Source organism: Nerophis ophidion, linkage group LG01 (assembly GCF_033978795.1).
Source record: "Nerophis ophidion isolate RoL-2023_Sa linkage group LG01, RoL_Noph_v1.0, whole genome shotgun sequence".
NCBI lineage: Eukaryota > Metazoa > Chordata > Actinopteri > Syngnathiformes > Syngnathidae > Nerophis > Nerophis ophidion.
The window spans coordinates 60,029,108-60,052,125 of NC_084611.1; the positions used below are offsets into that span (position 1 = coordinate 60,029,108).

At 38.7% G+C, this 23,018-nt stretch overlaps 1 protein-coding gene across 3 annotated transcripts in view; it reads right to left on the bottom strand.

Moving 5' to 3' along the window:
- Positions 1 to 479: 479 nt before the first annotated feature.
- LOC133557813 (high affinity choline transporter 1-like) overlaps positions 480 to 23,018 on the bottom strand; it is a 41,313-nt gene continuing 18,774 nt past the window's right edge. For 2 of the 3 annotated variants that reach the window (XM_061908647.1, XM_061908639.1), the window contains 5 exons: positions 17,347 to 17,495; positions 6,322 to 6,465; positions 5,951 to 6,104; positions 5,638 to 5,855; positions 480 to 3,111 (listed from right to left, as the gene is read on the bottom strand). In XM_061908647.1, coding sequence (XP_061764631.1) covers positions 2,581 to 3,111; positions 5,638 to 5,855; positions 5,951 to 6,104; positions 6,322 to 6,465; positions 17,347 to 17,495 — 1,196 coding nt within the window. In that variant the 3' untranslated portion in view covers positions 480 to 2,580. Of the gene's footprint in view, positions 3,112 to 5,637; positions 5,856 to 5,950; positions 6,105 to 6,321; positions 6,466 to 17,346; positions 17,496 to 18,113; positions 18,161 to 23,018 lie in introns of all 3 variants that reach the window. The other variant, XM_061908630.1, reaches the window with a different exon arrangement.

Genomic DNA, 23,018 nt, shown 5'->3' on the forward strand with positions numbered 1-23,018 from the left:
GAGGTGCGTCTGTTAAAATCATGGTTGTTTTTACAAATGATGACAGCTGTGAACAAGAACACGTATTGTCTGTGTGATGATGTACATGTTATTGTATATTAAGTATGTGTCCATGAAAGGGCATTTTATGACTTTTCTTAATTTGATTACATGCTATAGTATGATTTTATTGTTATAATTTTGTATCATGATTTTTGTATCCCTTTAATTCAGGTAGCCAGAGACTGCAGATGGAAATGAGCTTTCTAGCTATTAACTGGTACAGAACATATCTGTCTTTGAGCCTAATGTTTCTGTGCATTGTCCCTTCAAACAAAGACAAAACTACTACTACTATGGTGCGCCCTACGGTCCAAAAAATATGGTAAATTAATTCTGCTTTGGATGTATTCATCCTTGAACAGCCATAGTTTTCATCCATTCCCTTTTTGTGCCCAAAGACTTGTACTTGCAAATGTGGCAAATAAAACCAAATTAGCAACAATTTTGGATTAGCTTTTATTGTTAAAGAACCTCACCCCATGGGGATTTACATTAATTGATTACAAAGTAGAATCTTGCCAAGTGGCAAGAGAGGAACAGCCTCCGCAAAAGTTCAGTATTCATACAAAGGTCATTGACAATTGTCATGCATATAAGTATAAAACCAAATACAGACATGAAAGGAGAAAAAAAAAGCTTTGCATTTTTAATGAAACTAAAACCAGTCCAGAACTTCAATGAGCTTCAACAACCTAAAATGGAAAAACGAATATTCCTGTCCCAACAGTGACCAAGTCAGTAACACAGTACCATGTAAATATGCTCCAATAAGGCACCATTTCTCATTGGTGACAACTGCTGGCTGAATTTGTGAAGATGCATGACAGTGTATTAAGTTTGGTGACCATGAAAGCAAATAATAGGCAATAACACTTTTTGAAAGTGCAGGCCAATCATAAGGCCAATGTAAAAATAAAGAGATTGCAGGTCTTCATTAATTTTTCAGCAACTTAACTTCAGATACAAATACACATTGGTACTTTTTCCTCATCAACAAACAATGCAAGGCAAATCAACTTTGATACAAAAAATGTGTTAATGTACAAATTGTGATTAGGCTGTACAAGAGAATAATACATTTAAAAATGTCACGCCTATGTAAAAAAAGATGCATGCAAATAGTCCTGTTTTGTGTTCTACAAGATGCCTTTGGAAAACAACCGATTTTGACCTTCTTTTGACCACTAATTCAGACCCATGTGTTGAGCTCTTGAGCAACTCCACAAGGTATTTGTATACACCTGTTTTACGGTACCCAGCATAAAAAAACCACACTGATGTGACAATGCAGACCAGGTTCCAGTGATTATTGTGGTAGATAGTATGATGCTATATGTTTAGATTGTCATACACACAGTGCTTGATACAACAAAATGTTTGGAAGTTGATAACAAAATAAACCTTTCCATTAAACTTTACGTGTACATGAATCTTTTAAAAACATCAAAGTGAATTCAATTAATGATAGTTTGAAGAAAAGTGTGTATAAATAGTGTTTGTTTTTCACATTTGACTCTTTGAATATTGTTTAGCAGCAAGCGACTGCAACCAGAGCAGTCAGACCTGATGGGACAACCTGATTGATGGAGGTTGTCTCATTGTCACAGCATTGTTGAAAATGATATAAAAATGGCAAGTTTTGAACGGGCTCTGTTTTTTTTTTCCGACTGTTTGAGACAAAATAGTGTTTTCACTTTATAGACATGCTCACCTTTAATTGGGTTGATGGTGATTGGATAACTGTCAGATTAATTTTCTGTGATGTTAATAAAGCGACAATCCAACACATCAAAAGTAGGAACACTTGTGTCAATCAATATTAGAAGTGCTGTCTTTGTGGTATTGTACAATTATCTAATTGTGCTGAATTTAAATAACTCATTCAAGGAAGATGATTAATGTCTGATTATTGTGACAATTTGGATTCACGCTACAAAAGCATTTTGTTAAGAGTGAGCTGGAAACTACTTCATTATTCTTCAGTTTGACTGAATATGTGGTTCATTTGCGCTGATGGCCAAAAAGTGTTTAATGTGCAATCCAGTCTAGGGACAACATTTATACGCCCAAAAGGAACATTATCTCAAATTGCGAGAGTGAAAAAATATTTTTTCAAAATATCTGTACAAATCCAGATCTATCTATTGAACAAATTCATTTTATTTCATAAATGTATCAATACTTTCCAAATGGAAAGGAATTTAAATGGATGAGCTAAGTCCGTCCATTTCAAAGCTGTGTGATATAGTTTATAACAAGGCTTGTCATAATTATTCACGGTGTTTTGAATCAGTCCCATAATGTGTTATACATGTTCATGGGCTCTTTACTCTCATACAAAATTTAAGTTGATCATTTTACTTTTTTTGTAGAAGGTAACTGATGCTAAGGTGTTCAGAGGACATGTTGATGTTGATCTGTACAGGATGTGACACACATTCACTGCTTCTGTAGAGACAGTCTCATGTCAAGACTCTGTAGCTCCCTGTGCATGTCTTCCTCCTGTCATGACCCATCATCTGCTCCCTTTGAAACACCTCAGCAGCTGGTGGTGTCCAGTAACTGCTTAGCCACGGAGGCCTCTTCTTTGTTTTCACTCGTCATCTTGTCTGCAGGTACTTTCTGCTTGCGTTTGATCTTGTACAAATCCCACTTCTCAGACAACAGGCCTTTGTTAAAAATGATACTTGCTAGCCAGGAGAACAGCAGGATGGATAGCAGTGAGGTGACCATGATAGTGGTGCGGAAGGGGAAATATTGGGTGAGCGTGCCTTCAGCGTTCAGCCGGCAGCCGGGGTAGCGGATGACGGGCGGCAAGCCGATGAGGGGCTCTCCACTTAGGATTCTCATGAGGATTCCTACTAAGAAGCCTAAACTGGCCCCGTAGCCATTGGACACCTTGAAGAAGAGAATGCAAACCAGCTGAGGGAACATGATGGTGAAGGACATGTCCACACCCACAAGCCAGAAGACCAGAACACTGCTGTCCAGGAAGGTAAGGCCAGTACCAGCCAGACCTACAACCACCACTGAGATACGAATCACCCACTGCATTTCACGGTCTGATGCCTGACACAAAAGAAAGAAAAGCTTTAAAATATGGATCTTTTGGTTTTGGGATCATAGCAAATACAACACAATTAGTAGTGTACATGTCTCACTACAGGGAACATTCTTTGGAGACATTATGATATTTTCTCTCCAACAATGACTCTTTTCATAGGCCAGATTCAGTGTGACAGTGTGGGCATGCTAGAGTATGCATTATTAGTCTCTAAATACAGAATAGCTACTTTGTTGCTGTCAACTAAAACTTTGCTTATGGACTGTGGTAAGTCTTTGAACTTTAATAGTCCTGTTTATAGTATGTTATTTCTTGTAAATGTACATGGGTAATGATATTCAAATAAATAAAAAGCAAGTGTTTCTTTTTTTTTTTTTTTTTTGACTGTCTGACATAATTTCCACATGTCGTAGGTCTACCCCAGGCTTATGCAAGTAAACACCTCACCAGGGAGGCATCCTGGAACCTTAACTAGCTCCTCTCAATGTGAATGAGCAGTGACTCTACTCTGAGCCCACACTAGAGAGGAAACACATTTTTTGACACTTGTATTCGCAGTCTTGCTCAGAACACAGGTGAGGATATAAATATAGATCAATGTGTAACTTGAGAATTTTGCCTTATGGCTCAGTTCTCTCTTCAGTCCGATACAGCGACAGCATGTATCGATTTGCCTGTAGATTTCACACTTCAGTCTCACTCATGAGCTTCATTTGTAGCCCTGACGTGGATTGACAAAAACATTAAGTTTATACACCGGCACCATTTTGGCAAAGTGGGTATCATGTCTAAGGACACAACAGCGGTGATTGGGATTGAGGACTGAGGGTTTGAACTTTAGGGACAAGTTGTCGAAAATGGACGGATGGATGGGTTTCAACTTTGAACCAGAAACACTTCCGTTTCTGGACAACCACTCCACCACCTAAGCTTCTCAGAAGCTTACATTCGGCTATTAAATGCTCCAGTAAACGCTCAAGGTAACAGCCCGATGACGCCATCAAGACCACATCTAATAATATCAGAGATTAGATGCCAAGGCCTCTCAAGACTCGACACGTGTTCGTATTTTTTATTTTGTTTCTACTTGAAAAGTTACATTTTTCCACAGTTTAACATGTGAGATACTAAGGGCCCCAAACTCCTTCAATGCCTTGGCAGCACCTAAAAATGATTCCCATAAAAAATATTAACAGAACCGGTGATAAAAGACAGCTTTGGCGAAGGTCAATGTTTACCAGGAACAAGCTGAACTGACTGCCATGGCAATGCTCCTGCTTCAGTTATATAAAGGACTGAATGGCACAACGTAGCGTGCTAAGAATCCTGTACTCAAGAAACCCCACCCACAGGACACCACAAGGGACAAGGTTGAATGCCTTTTCCAGATACAGAATGTAAAAATACATAATTTGTTTTTCCGACACATCTTTATCTCTCAAATTTAGTGTAAATAAATCCTGTCAATAGAGTAAATAATTTTGTCAGGGAAATGTCAGCATTTAATCTTATCTGTTAACATAACTAAACAATAGCAAGAATATGTTGTCAACAGTTTTGGACCACTTCTGTGTTGTCCTTCTTGACTCGTTCATTACAATATATAGCAAAACAATAACACATTTTTAGAATAATGTTTTAAACCATCATGTTTTTAATGCCAACAGAACTGTCTTTCAGAATTTGCTCTTAAAACCACACCTCTGCAATTGGTGACAAACCTTGGATGATGCACACAGGTTAAAATCAGGTGACTAAATTATATATTGTTTTTCCAGATAACAACAATATAACATTTTAAAACATGATTGCATTGACCTGCCAATCCTGAACAATTTAAACATTAATATATTTCTATAGCCTTAGAGCAGTGGTTCTTAACCTGGGTTCGATCGAACACTAGTGGTTCGGTGAGTCGGCCTAAGGGGTTCTGTAAGTCGGCCTAAGGGGTTCTGTGGAGCCTCCCCCACGGAAGTATAGACACATCCGAATTATCGTGTAAATAAAAACTTATCCCTGTCGGCGTATTATGGATACTCCCAAACAATTTTCCCTCTAATTTTCCATCTGATTTGCAGGTTTTTTTAATGATTGATTGAAACTTTTACTAGCAGATTGCAAAAGAAGGGAATACATTATTATGAAACAGTACAGTTTAAACAGTACAGTACATATTCTGTACAATTGACCACAAAATGGTAACACCCGAATAGGTTTTTCAACTTGTTTAAGTCGGGTTCCACGTTAATCAAACCATAGTAATGTGTGTAAGGTGTGTAATTTGTTGTGAAATCATGCACTGTTAGTTTTTTTCAGTGAACACGGTGATGTTTATGCACGGTTCATTTTGTGCACCAATAAAAAAACATAACTTTTTCTTGAATTTGAAAAAAAAAAACATTTTATTTTTCACTAAAGAAGGGTTCAGTGAATGCGCATATGAAACCGGTGGGGTTCGGTACCTTCATCAAGGTTAAGAACCACTGCCTTAGAGTCACTCTATTTAGGAAATGTAATGTTGACATTCTCACCTGCTTTCGGAGGATGTTCTTGTAGATGTTGGAGGAGAACAGTGAGGCAGAAGACAGCAGGGCCGAGTCCATGGAGGACATGACAGCAGCAGCTACAGCTCCAATGCCAATGATGGACACGTAGATAGGTGTGAGAGACTGTAGAGCGATGGGGAGGATAGAACCTGCCTCTCCACGCTCATATGGAGTTGGTAGTCCATAAATGGTTGAGTTCCAGTCTATGGAATTATTCAATAAATATCAGTGATCACAAACAAAAAAGTCACAAGATAAAAATCTACCAAAACTGAAGTTAAAACAGTTAAATGTGTACCAGTAGAGGCAGCAACAGCTCCAATGAGTACAGAGGGGATACCAAGCACCAGGCAAAAGGCAGACGAGGCAAAGCAGGTCACTTGAGCTTGGGTGTAAGATGAGGCGGACAGGATCCTTTGGTAGAATGCTTGGTAGGCCAATCCACCCAGAGCCTGGTAGAAACATAGTTACCATTAAGATGACAGAAAACACAAGGAGGGTCATTCCTGATATGCTATCCTAATAAGCCATCATTATTCTTTGCGTAAATAATATGTCAGTTTCATTTGAAGCTCCTATTAGGCAAAGGGTAATACAAATCTAGCCCAAGTTGTGCCATTTGAAAATTGTACTGTTCATTATGTGTATATATAAACAATTTGAACTCACCAGCACCATGAAGTCGTCAAACCACTTGCCAGCTTCATTAAGCTCCACCTTGCCAATCCATGGAGCCTGGAAGCTCTGATTATAGGCCGTCACTGAGATGTCCATGGAGTGAGGGTTGGTCAACATAAAAGGGACACACACCCACTGTATACACAAACACACACACACAAAAATAGCTGATCTAATTATGTATTCAGTTGAAGAGAAAGTTTGCTGTCTGACAATGAACAATATGGATCTAAATCTAGAGTTTGAGCTCAAGTTTCTTTGATTTAGACTGTGGTCGCTGAAATTTGAGGCTTGAATTGCATTTACTTGTTGCAAACTATGACGTAACCATGGGGTTGAATGAAGGACTTTCCCAAACTTTGAAACTCAATTCAGAAGAATACAATACATTATCAGAAAAGATAAATGTTTAATACAACAACAACTTTTTCAAGTGCATCTGCTCATAATTATGAGCTTCCAGGTCAGAAACTAAAAATAAACATAATTTGTGGCAAGGTGGGCCAATCAGCTCCAGTTACAAGGACGAAGACCTATTAAGCTCGAAAATTATTTAGGCAGATTACTCATGCTACGCATGTGCGCAGAACGGATAAAGTGTGCAGTAAATATAAACTTAGAGCTCCTGGAACAGTTATTCCTAGATGGCTGCATTGTTCGTGGTTAGCTCAAGCACCACAGCAGGTTTACAGTACTACATATGCATATACATATTACTATGTTGATGTAAGAAAGGGTAATCCCCCCACACAAAAATGCATCTGAATGCAGACATTTTGTTAATATAGTTAAAGGGGAACATTATCACCAGACCTATGGAAGCGTCAATATATACCTTGATGTTGCAGAAAAAAGACCATATGTTTTTTAACCGATTTCCGAACTCTAAAAGAGTGAATTTGGCGATTGAAACGCCTTTCAATTGTTCGCTGTCGGAGCACTGACCTTTCACCCGTGACGTCACAACGGGAAGCAATCCACCATTTTCTCAAACACATTACACACGCCAAGTCAAATCAGCTCTGCTATTTTCCGTTTTTTCGACTGTTTTCCGTACCTTGAAGACATTATGCCTCGTCGTTGTGTTGTTGGAGGGTGTAACAACACGATCAGGGACGGATTCAAGTTGACTTACGTGGAGTGGGCTAATCAGACATATCAATGGTCACGGCATGCTAATCGATGCTAACATGCTATTTAGGCTAGCTGTACGTACATATTGCATCATTATGCCTCATTTGTAGCTATATTTGCATCCAGCCTTTCCCTCCACCCACATTTAATGCCAAACAAACACATACCATTCGACGGATTCAAGTTGCACCAGTGGTCAAAAGATGCGAAAGTCCCTCGTTTGTTCTCCACACTTTGCCGACGATAGCGATGCTACGACAGAGATGGCACAGAGATGTGTGGATATCCTGCGACACTCAAAGCGGATGCATTTCCAACGATAAAGTCAAAGAAATCACAAAGGTGAGTTTTGTTGATGTTATTGACTTATGTGCTAGTTATGTGCTAATCAGACATATTTGGTCATGGCATGACTGCAAGCCAATCAATGCTAACATGCTATTTAGGCTAGCTGTATATACATATTGCATCATTATGCCTCATTTGTAGTTATATTTGCATCCAGCCGTTCCCTCCAACCACATTTAATGCCAAACAAACACTTACCAATCGTTGATCAGAAGGCGATCGCCGAATTCGTCATCGCTTCCTGCCGCGCCGCTGTCTGTCATGATATAGCTCAATAGCTTCAGTTTTTTCTTCAATTTCGTTTTCGCTATCTGCCTCCACACTCCAACCATCCGTTTCAATACATGGGTAATGTGTTGAATCGCTTGCGCTGCTGAAATCAGAGTCTGAATCCGAGCTAATGTTGCTATACATTTCTGTTCTATCCGCATGTTTGTTTGTGGTGGCCTCACGCAGTGACGTCACAGGAAAATGGACGGGTGGATATAACGATGGTTAAAATCAGGCACTTTGAAGCCGGTTTTCGGGATATTGCGTGATGGGTAAAATTTTGAAAAAAATTTCAAAAAATAAGAAATAAGCCACTGGAAACTGATTTTTATTGGTTTTAACCCTTCAGAAATTGTGATAATGTTCCCCTTTAATACCATACCACATGGCTACTTAGGAAAGTGTACAACAAGATAACATCGTAGATGACACTACTATTCTACTGACCTTCCTGCTTGGCTCTAGCATCTAATGCCATGGCGAAGTATTGCAAATATGCTCCTAAACATACGGACGTTGATCGAGTCTCGCTACGTCAGCAACACTCGACGTTTGACAGCAGTGTCGTAAGGTAGATGTGACAAATATTTGTTTAGTTTCAAGATGTTGTCACACGCAATGTTTGGCTTATACTCTTTTAATTTGTTTTGCTTGTCTTTAGGAAGACCATTTAAAGACAATATTTTTGGCGAAATATGAAAGTGCATATGTAAAATATGTTTCATTGAGTACTTGTGTTTAAAGCCAAATATTTACATACAGTGGCAAAGTCGCATACGTTTAAACTAAATCACCAGTGTCATTGCTATGAAAATCAAAAATTATACTTATTACTTATATTTGTACACGTTTCTGGTCCGCCATCTTTCTCCTCACACTCGACAGTGTAGGGAGGTGTGTGAGCTCACTTCGCCTCGAGGGAGGTACTTCGCCCCTCCACCCTACCTGACGGATAATTCGAACGACTCTTGATTGACGTGAACGTGCAAAACGAAGGTGGAGGGCAAAAAAAAGGATGCAGGAGGGATATTCAAATCAAGCCTAAGTGAACGTCTTCAATCAAAGTCATTGGTAGAGGATAATTTCACCACACCTAGTGTGTGTGACTAGCGTTGGGACTTTCACTTTAACTTTAATTTTTTAGCAACTTTAACTTTTTAAAATCTTCCCATGTTTTTCGTATTTGGTCCAGATTTTAGACACAGCTCATTGTCAACACTCAACATCTTTTGCAACATTAATGATACATTGGCGAGCATAGGTTGTATCCACATGAATACAATCAACAAATCTACATCCACATTTATGATTTTAGGGTTTAAAAACATGAGATAATGTAGCACATTTCTTAATCTACAGAGGTCGGTTTAACCTGTCCTCACACAAACGCGAAAGCCTTTCAAAAAAGTCTTACAGATGTTCTAACATTAGGGACGAAAACCTATATTTGAATGTGGGAAAGAGGCCAAAGTAAAATATGGATTTTTAAAGGATCCTATATTATTGTCTTCTGGGTTATCATCGGCGCACAGTTTAAAATACCATCTTAAAGCAAAACACGTACTCAAGCAACTAGCAACACATCTTGTGACTTTTCCCGGGGATATTGGAGACTCTTTTGTGTCTTAGAGACTGTGGTAAATCAAGCAGCATTCACCATCTTCAGCAAGCATTGACGGCTGCTGCCAGTCAGCTGGTGCTGCCACGTCGGCTACATGCTAGCATGAATTCTAGCTACATCGACAAGAAGCAGAGGAGAACGCTGTGCAGGCAAAGTTCACTGATTCAATGTTGTCAACAAAAATAATACAGTTAAGGTAAACATATACCTCTTGATAAACATACAGCCAACGCATGCAGGACATTAACACCTGTTAAGACCAAGTCTTGCAAGAAGATGTTATGCCAATCACCAGAGCTGATCTGTCGTACAATACCTTGAAGAGGCACATTTACAGTAAGGTTAAACCAACTGTGTTACACAAACAAAACCATCAATTTGCATCTATGACTAAATTTGAATTTATTTTGCTTCCTCAGCTCGTTGTGATTACTTACAACGAGCTGGGGTCGCATTGTACCAAAAAACAAAAAAAAAAACAACAAAAAGGGGTAAACAAGCTTGCTCGTCTCAACAACTGTTCAAACTAAAGAAGAGTAAATGGTGCGCTATGTTAAGTTGTTAATGAGTGCATTTACTACATTATCGATTAGTAACTGTACCTTGTTTGCAAGATTATTGCAAACTGGAAAGACTTTCAAAATGTGCACTTAATTTGTATTAAAGTTATTTTCGCAAAGTTTTTAGCAAATCAATGACTTGCAATTCAGTAAAACGTGAAAGAAATGTTTCTCTATGACATTCTGACTACTGAATTGGATTTGTACCTAAATATTGAATTATTTTCTTCAGGATATTTTTTTTATGCAAGAAAATAATAACCCGTGATCAATTATGATTAATTACAGGTTTAAAGTGTGAATAATCTGATAAAAACAATTAATCAGCCCTATTTTTGACAAAATACAGGTTTTATTGAATGTTCATGAGCTGGAATATATTAAAAATTATATTTAACTGTTTTATTTTACTTTTTTCTGTCAGGAAAACTAGCGTCAGAATGACTGCAAGATATGTTTCCGTGCACAGCCACCCACGTCCTTGGTAGCAAACCTGGTGCCTGTTGTTTAGTTGTTTATACTCTTGTTAAGAATTATCCATGTTTATATAGGTTTCCAGATACTTGTATTTTGAAGCATTTCTTGACAGTGTCACGGCGTGGCGAAGATGGCAGAGTGGCTGTGCCAGTAATCTGAGGGTTACTGGTTCAATCCCCACTTTCTACCATACTACTCACGTCCGTTGTGTCTTTGGGCAAGACACTTCACCCTTGCTCCTAATGGGTCATGGTGAGCGCCTTGCATGGCATCTCCTGCCGTCAGTGTGTGAATGTGTGTGTGAATGGGTGAATGTGGAAATACTGTCAAAGCGCTTTGGGCTCCTTAAAAAGCGCTATACAAGTACAACCCATTTACCATTTTTTTTACTTCTGCCTCCTTTCTGTAGTTTTCAATTCCGCTTCCGCTTTAATGTGTGTTAACTTGTTTTTTCTCTGCTTCGTTCAATCGGTGCTCTAGTCTTTGACGATGTGAGTATGTTTATGATTGTATAAGACTCATTTAGATTATTAATAGAAATTTCTGTGTTAGTGTAATGTAAGAACATCTCAATGTTTCCCCCAGAAAATGTGTTAGTTAAGCGAACAGAACGAGGAAGGGGGTGGTTGGGTGTAAGGATCGGTGTAAGTCGGCCTGTCGCCATCACGTGTCCACCTCGTCGCTGCCACCATAGCCTGGGGGGCAATAGACTACAGACTGCGGTGAAGTAGGCCGGCTTCGTTCCGCTCCATTTGCTAAATGGGGATATACGATATATATCTCGATATTTTTCCGTAAAGCAAAAACAAAACAAACCTGGTTACCTGAGATACTAAGTATGTCATTATAATGACTTAGTAAGTCAATATTTTGACTTAGTAATTTAGTAAGTCAAAATAATGACAAATATAATTACTTACTAAGTCAAATTAATGACTTACTATAAGTAAGTGTTTGCAATAAGCGTTTGAAAACAAGAGTTAAAAGTGCTGACATATGCTCAACTCATCATGCTTAATTTATTACAGCATTTGGAAAGCCTGTGGTTGATTTTTAATACGTAAATGTTATATCTTTATCAAAAGGGACCCTGCCATTCAAAACTAGGCTGCTACATTACTAATAATTAATGTAACTATAGCTGAAAAAATTGTACAATAGCAATAGGAGAGACTATTTATCCCTGAACAGTAGGCTTTATGATGCAGTTGCATTATTATAACAATTATCAAAGACAGAAACTTTTCACAAGTAAGATTTAATATTAACCTACTATTGGTTGTATTTTGTGAAAAGAATATTACCACAGAGTTGAGAAGGAGCAAAGATCTTCAATAGTACTGACATCGTAGCCGCCAGCAAACAAGAGTATGATCATAACAGAATTGCTTGTTAATTATCCATCCATCCATCCATTTTCTACCGCTTATTCCCTTTTGGGGTCGCGGGGGGCGCTGGCGCCTATCTCAGCTACAATCGGGCGGAAGGCGGGGTACACCCTGGACAAGTTGCCACCTCATCGCAGGGCCAACACAGATAGACAGACAACATTCACACTCACATTCACACACTAGGGCCAATTTAGTGTTGCCAATCAACCTATCCCCAGGTGCATGTCTTTGGAAGTGGGAGGAAGCCGGAGTACCTGGAGGGAACCCACGCATTCACGGGGAGAACATGCAAACTCCACACAGAAAGATCCCGAGCCCGGATTTGAACCCAGGACTGCAGGACCTTAGTATTGTGAGGCAGACGCACTAACCCCTCTGCCACCGTGAAGCCCGCTTGTTAATTAAATTAATTAAATGTAAAAATGTCATATTTGAATGATTCAAAAGGTTAAATAAATGATGAAGATAAAGATTGTAAAACATAATTTGGTTTTATTCTGAATCCAGTGAAATCAATTGGTGGTTTTAGCGGATAAAAAGACTTTCAGGTGTTTATGTATGTTAGTATTTGGCAGACGCTTTTATCCAAAGCGACATTCATTAAAAAATACATATAAAACCATCACTGTTAACATTATCATTAAGTGAAAAATGTAATACAGAATATCAAGACAGAATAAACTCTGTTGCTGCAGCAACAGAGATACAGTCTATAGGTCCCTAAGATATATTAATTGATTGAAACTTTTATTAGTAGATTGCACAGTACAGCGCATATTCTGTACAATTGATCACTAAATGGTAACACCCAAATTAGTTTTTCAACTTGTTTAAGTTGGGGTCCATGTTAATCAATTCATTGTAAATATAGATTTATAGATATCTAATGTATTGATACATTGTTTATGTAGGATATACGCATGTATATATAACCTAATCATATTGTTTCTTGAACTTAAAAATAGCTGACCGTTTTTCCCCCCCTTCTCTGGGATTATATTCCCAGTTTTGATATCGGACGCCTGGTCACTTATAGCATATAAGAATATTATATTACTGTTAAACAAACTAAAAAACGCCAAAACATGTGTCCTTTATCATATCTACACGTATGACAAAAAAAAAAAACGTGTGAAAATCAGTGGTATTCAGTGAGGTAATTAAAGGCCTACTACCCACCGCGCAGTCTGATAGTTTATATATCAATGATGAAATATTAACATTGCAACACATGCCAATACGGCTTTTTTAGTTTACTAAATTGCAATTTTAAATTTCCCGGGAGTTTCTTCTTGAAAACGTTGCGTAATGATGACGTGTACGCGTGATGTCACAGACTGTTAGGAAATATGAGCACTGCACACACACAGCTAAAAGTCGTCTGCTTTAACCGCACAATTACACAGTATTTTGGAGATCTGTGGTGCTGAATCTTTTGCAATTTGTTCAATTAATATTGGAGAAGTCAAAGTAGAAAGATGGAGTCGGGAAGCTTTAGCCTTTAGCCACACAAACACACGGTGATTCCTTGTTTAAAATTCCCGGAAGTGAAACTTTAGTATGGATCACAGCGGTCAAGCGAACATGGATCCCGACCAATTGTCAACCAGCAGGTTTAGGTGAGAAAATTGTGGTAAAAAGTCGCTTCTTACCAGAGATCAGCTTAGCTTGCGCCGTCCATAAAGCTGCCGTCGACTCCCCTGAAACACTGGCGTCAAGACACCCGTGGACACACACCTCCGACTATCATGTACTGTTAAACTCACTAAAACACTAGCAACACAATAGAAAGATAAGGGATTTCCCAATCCTAGTAAATGTGTCTAAAAACATCTGATTCCGTCCCAATGCAACGCTTTTTTTTTTAAACTTTTTTTTTTCCAAGTCCGTCGCTATCAATATCCTCAAACAGCGTTTTCTCGGTCCGAATAGCTCTTTTTGTTGGAGGCTCCTATTAAAAACAATGTGAGGATGTGAAGAGCCATCAACGGGTGACGTCATCGTCTGCGACTTCTGGTAAAAGGCAAGGCTTTTCTGTTAGCGACCAAAAGTTGCGAACTTTATTGTCGATGTTCTCTACTAAATCCTTTCAGCAAAAATATGGCAATATCGCGAAATGATCAAGTATGACACATAGAATGGACCTGCTATCCCCGTTTTTAAATAAGAAAATCTAATTTCAGTAGGCCTTTAAATGCACTGACAGTTCATTGCTCCTGCCAAATGAATTGCACTGAGTGGAGCGGATCACCACTCCAAGATGGCGACCCCGCGTCTCGTCAGCACCAGTAGGCAGTAGCGCTCGATGCTGTGTCTACTTATAAGATGTTTATGGCACTGACTCCATGCACTCTGAATACGCACTGCTGATTGGCTGTTACATGCGCTGTGAATATGCACTGCTGATTGGCTGTTACCGCTCTGCGTGTAACCAATCAGATGGTTCTGTGGGTAGGACAATGCTGGGTGCTGCAGAGAAGTACTGACAGAGGCAGAGGCAGAACTAAGCGGAGCAGCTTGTTAAGACTTTAGATTAGGCGGTGGCACTTAACAACAAAGCGCTGCGGGAAACCCTGCTGTTAAGGATTGCATTGCAGCTGCTAATGTGGATAGTTGCTGTTGTGAAACTGCAATATATTGACAGCTTGTTTGTGGATGTATGGTTTTTGTTCTTAATCTTATTTCTCTAGTACACATATACCTTAAACATATACATATACACATACATACACATATATATATATATATATATATATATATATATATATATATATATATATATATATATATATAGGCATTAGACACAGATTGTTGTTTAATTAGATAACATAAGTATTAATAAGTATTTAACTTGTGTGTTACAGATAGTAACCGAACCCAAAATTACCGCTGTGTATCCAATATGCACCATTAAAGCTTGACGAGTCCAACTGATGACCACGTGTTATCTGACCGGAACCCCAACGTGGTCAATATCCTAATAAACCAGACTCAGAGTTTCATACTCAACAACTCTCTTTATACACGACTCTGGTAGTGTCATTTTTTAAGTCGTGTATAGATAAATGATTGCTACTTTTGGTCAAGGGCGTAGAATTGGGTAAGGACGCTAGGGACACGTCCCTACCAATATCCAGCCGCTACTGTGTAGTCACTATCAATACAAGCGCTGCCCGTAATGTTTAGTCAATGATTATGGCACAGAAAGGGTTAAAATGTCGGTCTCTGCTAGAAGTCCCGCCTCTGATCTAAATATCGCTCCCTGATTGGTTGGCAGTTTCATGCTAACTTACGTGTGATTGGCTGTCTACGCTGTCACTCCCGCTTGTAAAAGCTAGCCTACATGCTAATTGCTAGCAACTGGACGAGAGGTGGTGCAACTGTCAGTGTAAGTTGTCAACATGTTCGGCATTTGTTGTTCCTGGCACACGGTAGCTAGATGGATTTTAATATCAGTGCTGTGATTTACATTGTGTTTGTGTCTGTTTGCGTGCGTGTGTGCTGTAGGTTTTGAAGGATGTCAATGAAGAGAAAACTGGAAATAAAAGACTTCTTTAGGAGTCAAACTGTAAGTTACTTCAAGGGTGTATAGAGGCTCAACAATATTGAATAATTAAACAATATATCATTCCAGTCACGCCCCTTAGAGTGGTATAATGAGCATATACCATGGACTGGAGTGATATATTGCTTTTATAAAACTGTTACCAATAAAGGCAATATGAAATAGGAATACTTTAATCAATTTAATGCAGTTTTATTCAACCAGAAATACATACTATCCAATAAAATAGCCTCACTGTGGAAAAAATAGTCCCACCTATCCAGACGTTAGCTCCAAATTAGCACTGCAGCTCGTCTTTTCCTCCGCTTTTTTTCAGGTGAAAGTCAATGCTCAGTCCCCTCTACCATACGTTAACCGTGAACATGTGAATTCAACTACTTTAGTCCGTTTTTTAACATCGTAAAAACATGAGCTGTCTTTTACTACGGACTGCAACAGTCCGTTGTAATGGATACATGACAAATACTTTAATTCATACCAGTCATACGTGCCTGAGGCGGAGTTATAGCCTACGCTGTGATAAGGCTTTAGAATAGTAGCCGTGCTCAGTATTTAAACCACAGTTAACAGCCAATCAGATCACCGGATTTCACCTTTCCGTTTTATTTTTTAAATTATTTTTTAGTTTCATGTATTTGTGTAGAAGTGAGCAACGGTTTGAAAATACCAATTAACAAAACTTTGTGGTGGAAATACAATAAAACCTCACTAGATTATCATTTTTAAGGAGACTTAAAACATGGCTTAGAACCACCATGACACAAGTAAGACTGAACAATCTTGCTGTGTGCCATGTCCATCAGGGAAAACTGGACAATACTGACCTGAGAGAAATCTGCCAGCAGTTCATTTCTGTTACAGACCGGCAGAGGCATGTGTTGGCTCTTTCAAATAGGAACAACCAGTGGACACTAATCTGCTTGTATTTGAGTATTAGTGACAAACATATTTACAGTACAAAAGCAGCAATAGAAAGAAGTAGATGAAGGGAAAAAAATGTGAGTGATTTGAACACAAGTTGGGGAAAACATTATTACAGTTCATTTATGTTTATTTACAATGTTGTATTGGATTAATGTATTTCTGATGTTGTTGATGGACAGTAGGCTATGTTAATTGACAGTATGATGCACAGTTGCACTACAGCCCTGCACTGAAGATTAAAGATGAGAACTCTTCGAAGTTGTCTCCTTTGCTTTCATTTTAGTTGCTTTACCCTATAACATCTGCATGACGTGAAATTATGATTGCTTATGTAAAAAAAAAAGGAAACTTTAAGAGTGCTGCCTTGGAGCACTTTTGTGTCCCCACCAATCTCAAAATCAAACCTACTCCCTTTCTTTTGGTAATAATCTAACATCCTTAATAAGCATGGTTATTGCAATGCATCCCAATAATACCACTGTGGCCCCAAGAACCAATATCAAACTAAATTTGAAAATGTACAAGACAGTCCCCACACAGTCTTCTTTTTTGCAGATGCCAGTTGATGTTGATTTTCAAATATTGACTTGCTACAACTTCATGACCAATTGCACAAACTATTGTTTTCTCCTTGACGGTATTCAATAATACATAGATACTCATCAAAATGTTGAGACAAGGCACTGTGAAGGTTCTCTGACAAGTGTGTGAAAAGATGCTACCTACCAGGCTGATAAAGATGAGGATGAGCTGGATGACATCTGTGTAAGCCACAGAGTAGAGCCCCCCTAGGAGTGTGTAGACAATGGCCACCACCGAGGAGATGATGATGGAGTAGATGTAAGAAAGGTCTAGGATCACACTCATAGTTCCACCTGGAACAACACAGCATAGTCGTGAGCACCAGAGAACAGATGGGACAAACAATGTAACAGTAAGTTGTCTAATGCACATATATTTATTGCTGGCAATACATGCAACATTTTACTATCACAGGTTTAGATGATTAATATTAAGTTTTAAATCTCTCATTGCTTTTAAATAATTTCTCTCACACACAGACACACATATGCATGCATCCACTTTTCAGGAGCTACACATTATTTAAGTTATATGCCTTAATGCAGTAGTACCTAAAAAACAATGACGTGTGAATAGTGGCGCAATTGTCATCTAGGTCAATAAACTTACACTTGGGCAGAGAAAAGTTTGCTTCAAACAACTTAAAAAAATATATGAAAAACCTTAAAGCAACAAGCTGACATAAAGTGTAACAGAATCGTACAAAAATAAAACTGAACAAACGCAACCTATCGATTGTGGACTCAAAACATGTTTTTCACCCTTTATAACAATTCAAGAAAAGAAAATACATAGTGTGTTTCAAGTAATAAAAAAAAACCTCAAAGTGTAAGTAGTTCAAATGAGTAAAAGTAAACATGAAATAAAAAAGACATCTTGTTACTCAAACAAGGCAAGCAAAACGTCACTACCTTTACAGTCTCTTCTCCCACATTGCCAGGGTCCCCCCAGCCGCAGCCTGTAGCCACACCACAACAATGCCCTTAAACAGAGAAGTGTCAGATCTGCACCATCTATCGCCACTTACCACTCCCATGACCAACCGTACCCTCCCCCTAACTAACCTCATACACACGTTTACCTAGCCCACGTGTACCCTTTGTGTTAAATGGATACATGAATGCTAAGTTTTGCTCTTCTTGCCCCTGTCCCATTGAATGCATTAGTGATATTAGTTTATTAGTCGGTACACACCTACAGTAACCTACTAACCTTTACATAACTTTGACTGCAGTCATCAACGGTCTGTTCACACTTGGCACTAAAATACCAGAATGTGCTCAGTGAGCTCAACATGATGGTGTTAAAGCACAAGACCCTGTGCACTCCACTTTGTGGTGAGTCACATAAGCATATGGTAAATAAAACCTTGGATGACAAATCTCCAAAATGCCACTGTCATCCTCAAGTCACAATGGTTTGAACCTTTCTAAATTAATGTTCCTCACTTCAGATTGCTTTAACGGTTTTGTATTCACAAAACTAAAACAGCCCAATTGTCATTTTAAAGAGAATAAATAATCTTGACCTTTCAATTTTTCTGCATGCAACCCTGGCTGAAAAAAGTTTGAACACACCCGATGTTCATTGTAAAACATTATATAGCATCACGCATACTACTTTTAAACTGTCACAGTTTCAGAGCTGGTTTGGAAAAGGCTTTCAGAGCTTTTATTTTCCATTATCTAGGCTTCAAAGGGGTGTCATACAATTTTTTTTAATTTTCTGGAACCAAAAGCTTGCTTTGCTTATTAGTGCTCACCCGTTTGGTTAATCAAGTGGAGGTGGTGATATCTTAAGTAAATCCCCACCTATTGACTTTATTTAAACGCAACTTGTTTTTGTTTACCTCCGCTTGGAGGAAATCATATGTATTTGCTGGGGTTTGTTTTTTTGTCTGTTTTTTAGTTAGTTCGCAGCATAACTCAAAAGTTATGGGCGCATTTTAATAGTGCCAGAAAAAAACAGATTTACAGCCAATCGCAAGTCTTGTTCATTACAAATTGTGAATTGATTAATTATTTTCAAGAATCAATTTTTAAAATTACGTTTTATTATAAATTATCCATCCACCTTTTTCCGCTTATCCAAAGTTGTGTCATAAGGGCAGCAACCTAAGCAGAGAAGCCCAGACTTCCCTTTCCCCAGCCACTCTGTCCAGCTCCTCCCGGGAGATCCAGAGGCATTCCCAGGCCATCTGGGAGACCTAGTCCCTTCAATCAATCAATCAATCAATCAATCAATGTTTACTTATATAGCCCTAAATCACTAGTGTCTCAAAGGGCTGCACAAACCACAACACAAACCACTACGACATCCTCGGTAGGCCGACATAAGGGCAAGGAAAACTCACACCCAGTGGGACGTCGGTGACAATGATGGGTCTTCCTCGTAGGCCTCCAAAAGGAGCTGTTCAGGGGGCATCCTGACCAGATGCCTGAACCACCTCACCTGACTTCTCTGAATGTGGAGGAGCAGCTACTTTACTCTGAGCTCCTCCCCATCTCTAAGGGAGAGCCCCGCCACTCGAAGGAGAAAACTCATTTTGGCTGCTTGTACCTTTTTACTTGTCCTTTCAGTCATAACGCAAAGCTCATGACCACAGGTAAGGATGGGAACATAGATCGACCGGTAAATTGAGAGCTTTACCTTCCGGCTCAGCTCTTTCTTTACCACAACGGATTGTTAAAGGGTCCACATTACTGCGGATGTCGCACTTTCGATCTCTCGATCTACTCTTCCCTCACTCATGAAAAAGACTCCGAGGTACTTGAACTCCATGTGGAGCAAGATCTCCTCCCCAACCCGGAGGTGGCACTCCACCCTTTTACGGGCGAGAACCAAAAACTCGGGGTCGCTGGAGCCTATCTCAGCTGCATTCGGGCAGAAGGCTGGGGTACACCCTGGACAAGTCGCCACCTCATCGCAGGCCCAACACATATAGACAGACAACATTCAGACTCACACTCATACACTAGGGTCAATTTAGTGTTGCCAATCAACCTATCCCCAGGTGCATATCTTTGGAGGTGAGAGGAAGCCGGAGTAGCCGGAGGGAACCCATGCAGTCACGGGGAGAACATGCAAACTCCACACAGAAAGATCCTGCCGACTGCACAGGACCTTCGTATTGTGAGGCAGATGCACTAACCCCTATACCACCTTGCTGCCCTTATTATTAATGTTATCCCAAATAATGAATTTGATTTAAATAATGATTTAAATAATCATTATATATTTAAATAATGATTTAAATAAAAAACTTGACGCCAAGTATTAAACTCTAATGCTGAGTTGTTTTAAATTTTACTTCCCTAGAACATTTTAATGAACCTTATTTAAAATGTCTGAAATGGATAAGAATCAAGTGAGTAGATAATTTCTACATTCCGTCACACAGTAGAACATATGTAGCTGCAAAGAGTGAACACTCGAGCAACAGTTTTGGGAGCGACAGGTGAACAAAACTAAAAAACAGAAACTCAGCAATTTTATTTAGCCATAGATTTTCGGGGCGTTGTTTGTCCGTCTGTCTCTCTGTTAGTTAGCAGCATAGCTAAACAAGTTATGGGCGGATTATTTTCTATAGGAAGATATGGCCTGGTGGAGATCTGCGATTTTACAGTGCATTTCTGAGTCACCATATTATTATTTTGTATTTATAATTTTTACCATTCAATTAGACAAATGTCCAAATCTACTGTATTTTGCAAGCCATTTATCCAACAATGTAGTGAATGATGTGGAAAAAATTTGAAAATCATTTGCACATTTCCTAATATTAAAATCACTATTCATGACAAAGAAGTGTATTTCCAACACATATTGTACACATAAAAACACTTGTATAAACTGACTGTTAGTCACTATTGATCACACACCAATCACAGCGAGGAAATTGTTACTTTTATTCTACATTTCTTGCTTTAATCCACACTTGTATACATTTAGGTTTATGTTTGTTAGCATGCAATCAAGTGTTGGTGGTGGAGAGACGTATCTTAATCTTTTAATGTCTGTTGGTGCGTGTTTTGGTTATTGCTACCTGTAAATAGATACGTTCAAGAATAATTGCTGCAGTCTTATAAAATATTTTATATCCTTTTAAGTATTTGTCTGATTGATTTGTTGGTAGTTTGGGAATCCTCAAAATAAAAGCATTTAGTGTAATCTATGCTCCAGTAACCTCATTGCTTTTCGTCAGTAAATTTTACAAAATTGAACCTTAATTAATTGACTTTTTTTAATTATTTATTGCAGGGTTAATCCATGTGACACAAGGACATAAAAATTCACAACCAAGTTGGCAATGTTCCATCCATCCATCCATTTCCTACCGCTTATTCCCTTTCGGGGTCGCGGGGGGGCGCTGGCGCCTATCTCAGCTACAATCGGGCGGAAGGCGGGGTACACCCTGGACAAGTCGCAAAGTGTAATTAATTGTAAGAGCAATTACTATATGTTTTGACAGGAAAATGACAAGGTGATTGTAAAAGATGTTGCATGAATAAACTGTCACTTTCACTATTAGCTGCAAGAGTTCTTGTTTTATAGTAAGACCTTTATTTCAAAGTCTCTTTGATGAAAAATAAATGAATAATCACTTAACACCTTAATAAATATGTTGTAAAATTTGAAAAAAATATACATATAGTATACTATGTATGTATGTATATATATATATATATATATATATATATATGTATATATGTATATATATATGTATATATGTATATATATATATACACAAATGTATAGTTATGAAGTTGATGCCAGACTGAGATATTATGTAACATGTCACTTTGCTTACCTAAAATATGGTTGGCCATGACATAACATTAGCTGCATCGTAAATAATTCCTGGTGGGTTTGCATTCCAGTTTTAGAACCAGATTTCTTATCTCTTGTGTGCTGAGCTGTGCCCTTTACCACCGTTCTAAATTTAGGGTTTAAAAAAAAAAGTTGGAATGAGATTCCGGGGCCTCTTTGGCTCCATGGAAAGGACTTGAGAGGACCAGATAGAGCTGCCTAAATATCCTCGTGTTGTTTTTAGATCCTCTGCCTACCCACATATATGGCTAAGTGTGTGAAGAAACACACGCACACATGCATGCACAAAGACACACAAACATACACCATTTTCAACATACTGTATGTTCCCAGCCCTGCTTTCCTTTCCTGCAGAAATTTCTGTTGATACTACAGGGACCTGACATTGCACAAAGTCGGTCTTAAATTGACATGCTGAATCCATACACAAACACCAATAAAGTTAGTGTATAGAACAGACAAAGAGGCTCATGATCGACAGCACACGTGTGGGCAATAAGCTCAGCATACTCAGTCCAGTGCATCAAATTTTGGTCGGTGTGTGTCTGTGAGTGTGTGTCATGCTAGACATACAGTAGGGATGCATAGCTATACTACAGACGACAGGAGGCTTTACTGTGCAGTGAGCCAACCACCCATCCAAGGCTAAATTGGTTTAATAGGTTTGGACTAAAATGTCTCATGAACATTCCTGTCTCCGAGCCATTCCTTTTGTGGTGTGTTTGCATGTCTTACAGTATATGTAAATGCAAATGTATGCTCCTACACATACCGTATTTTTCGGACTATGAGGTGCACTTAAAATCCTTTAATTTTAATTTTGGTTGTGCTTATCGACCTCGAAGCTATTTTATGTGGTACATGTTGAAATTATAAGTGTGACCAGTAGATGGCAGTCACACATAAGAGTTATGCGTAGATTGCAATATGATGGCAGTCACACATAATAGTTAGAGTTTCCACCCAGAGATCGGTAGGTTGTGAGT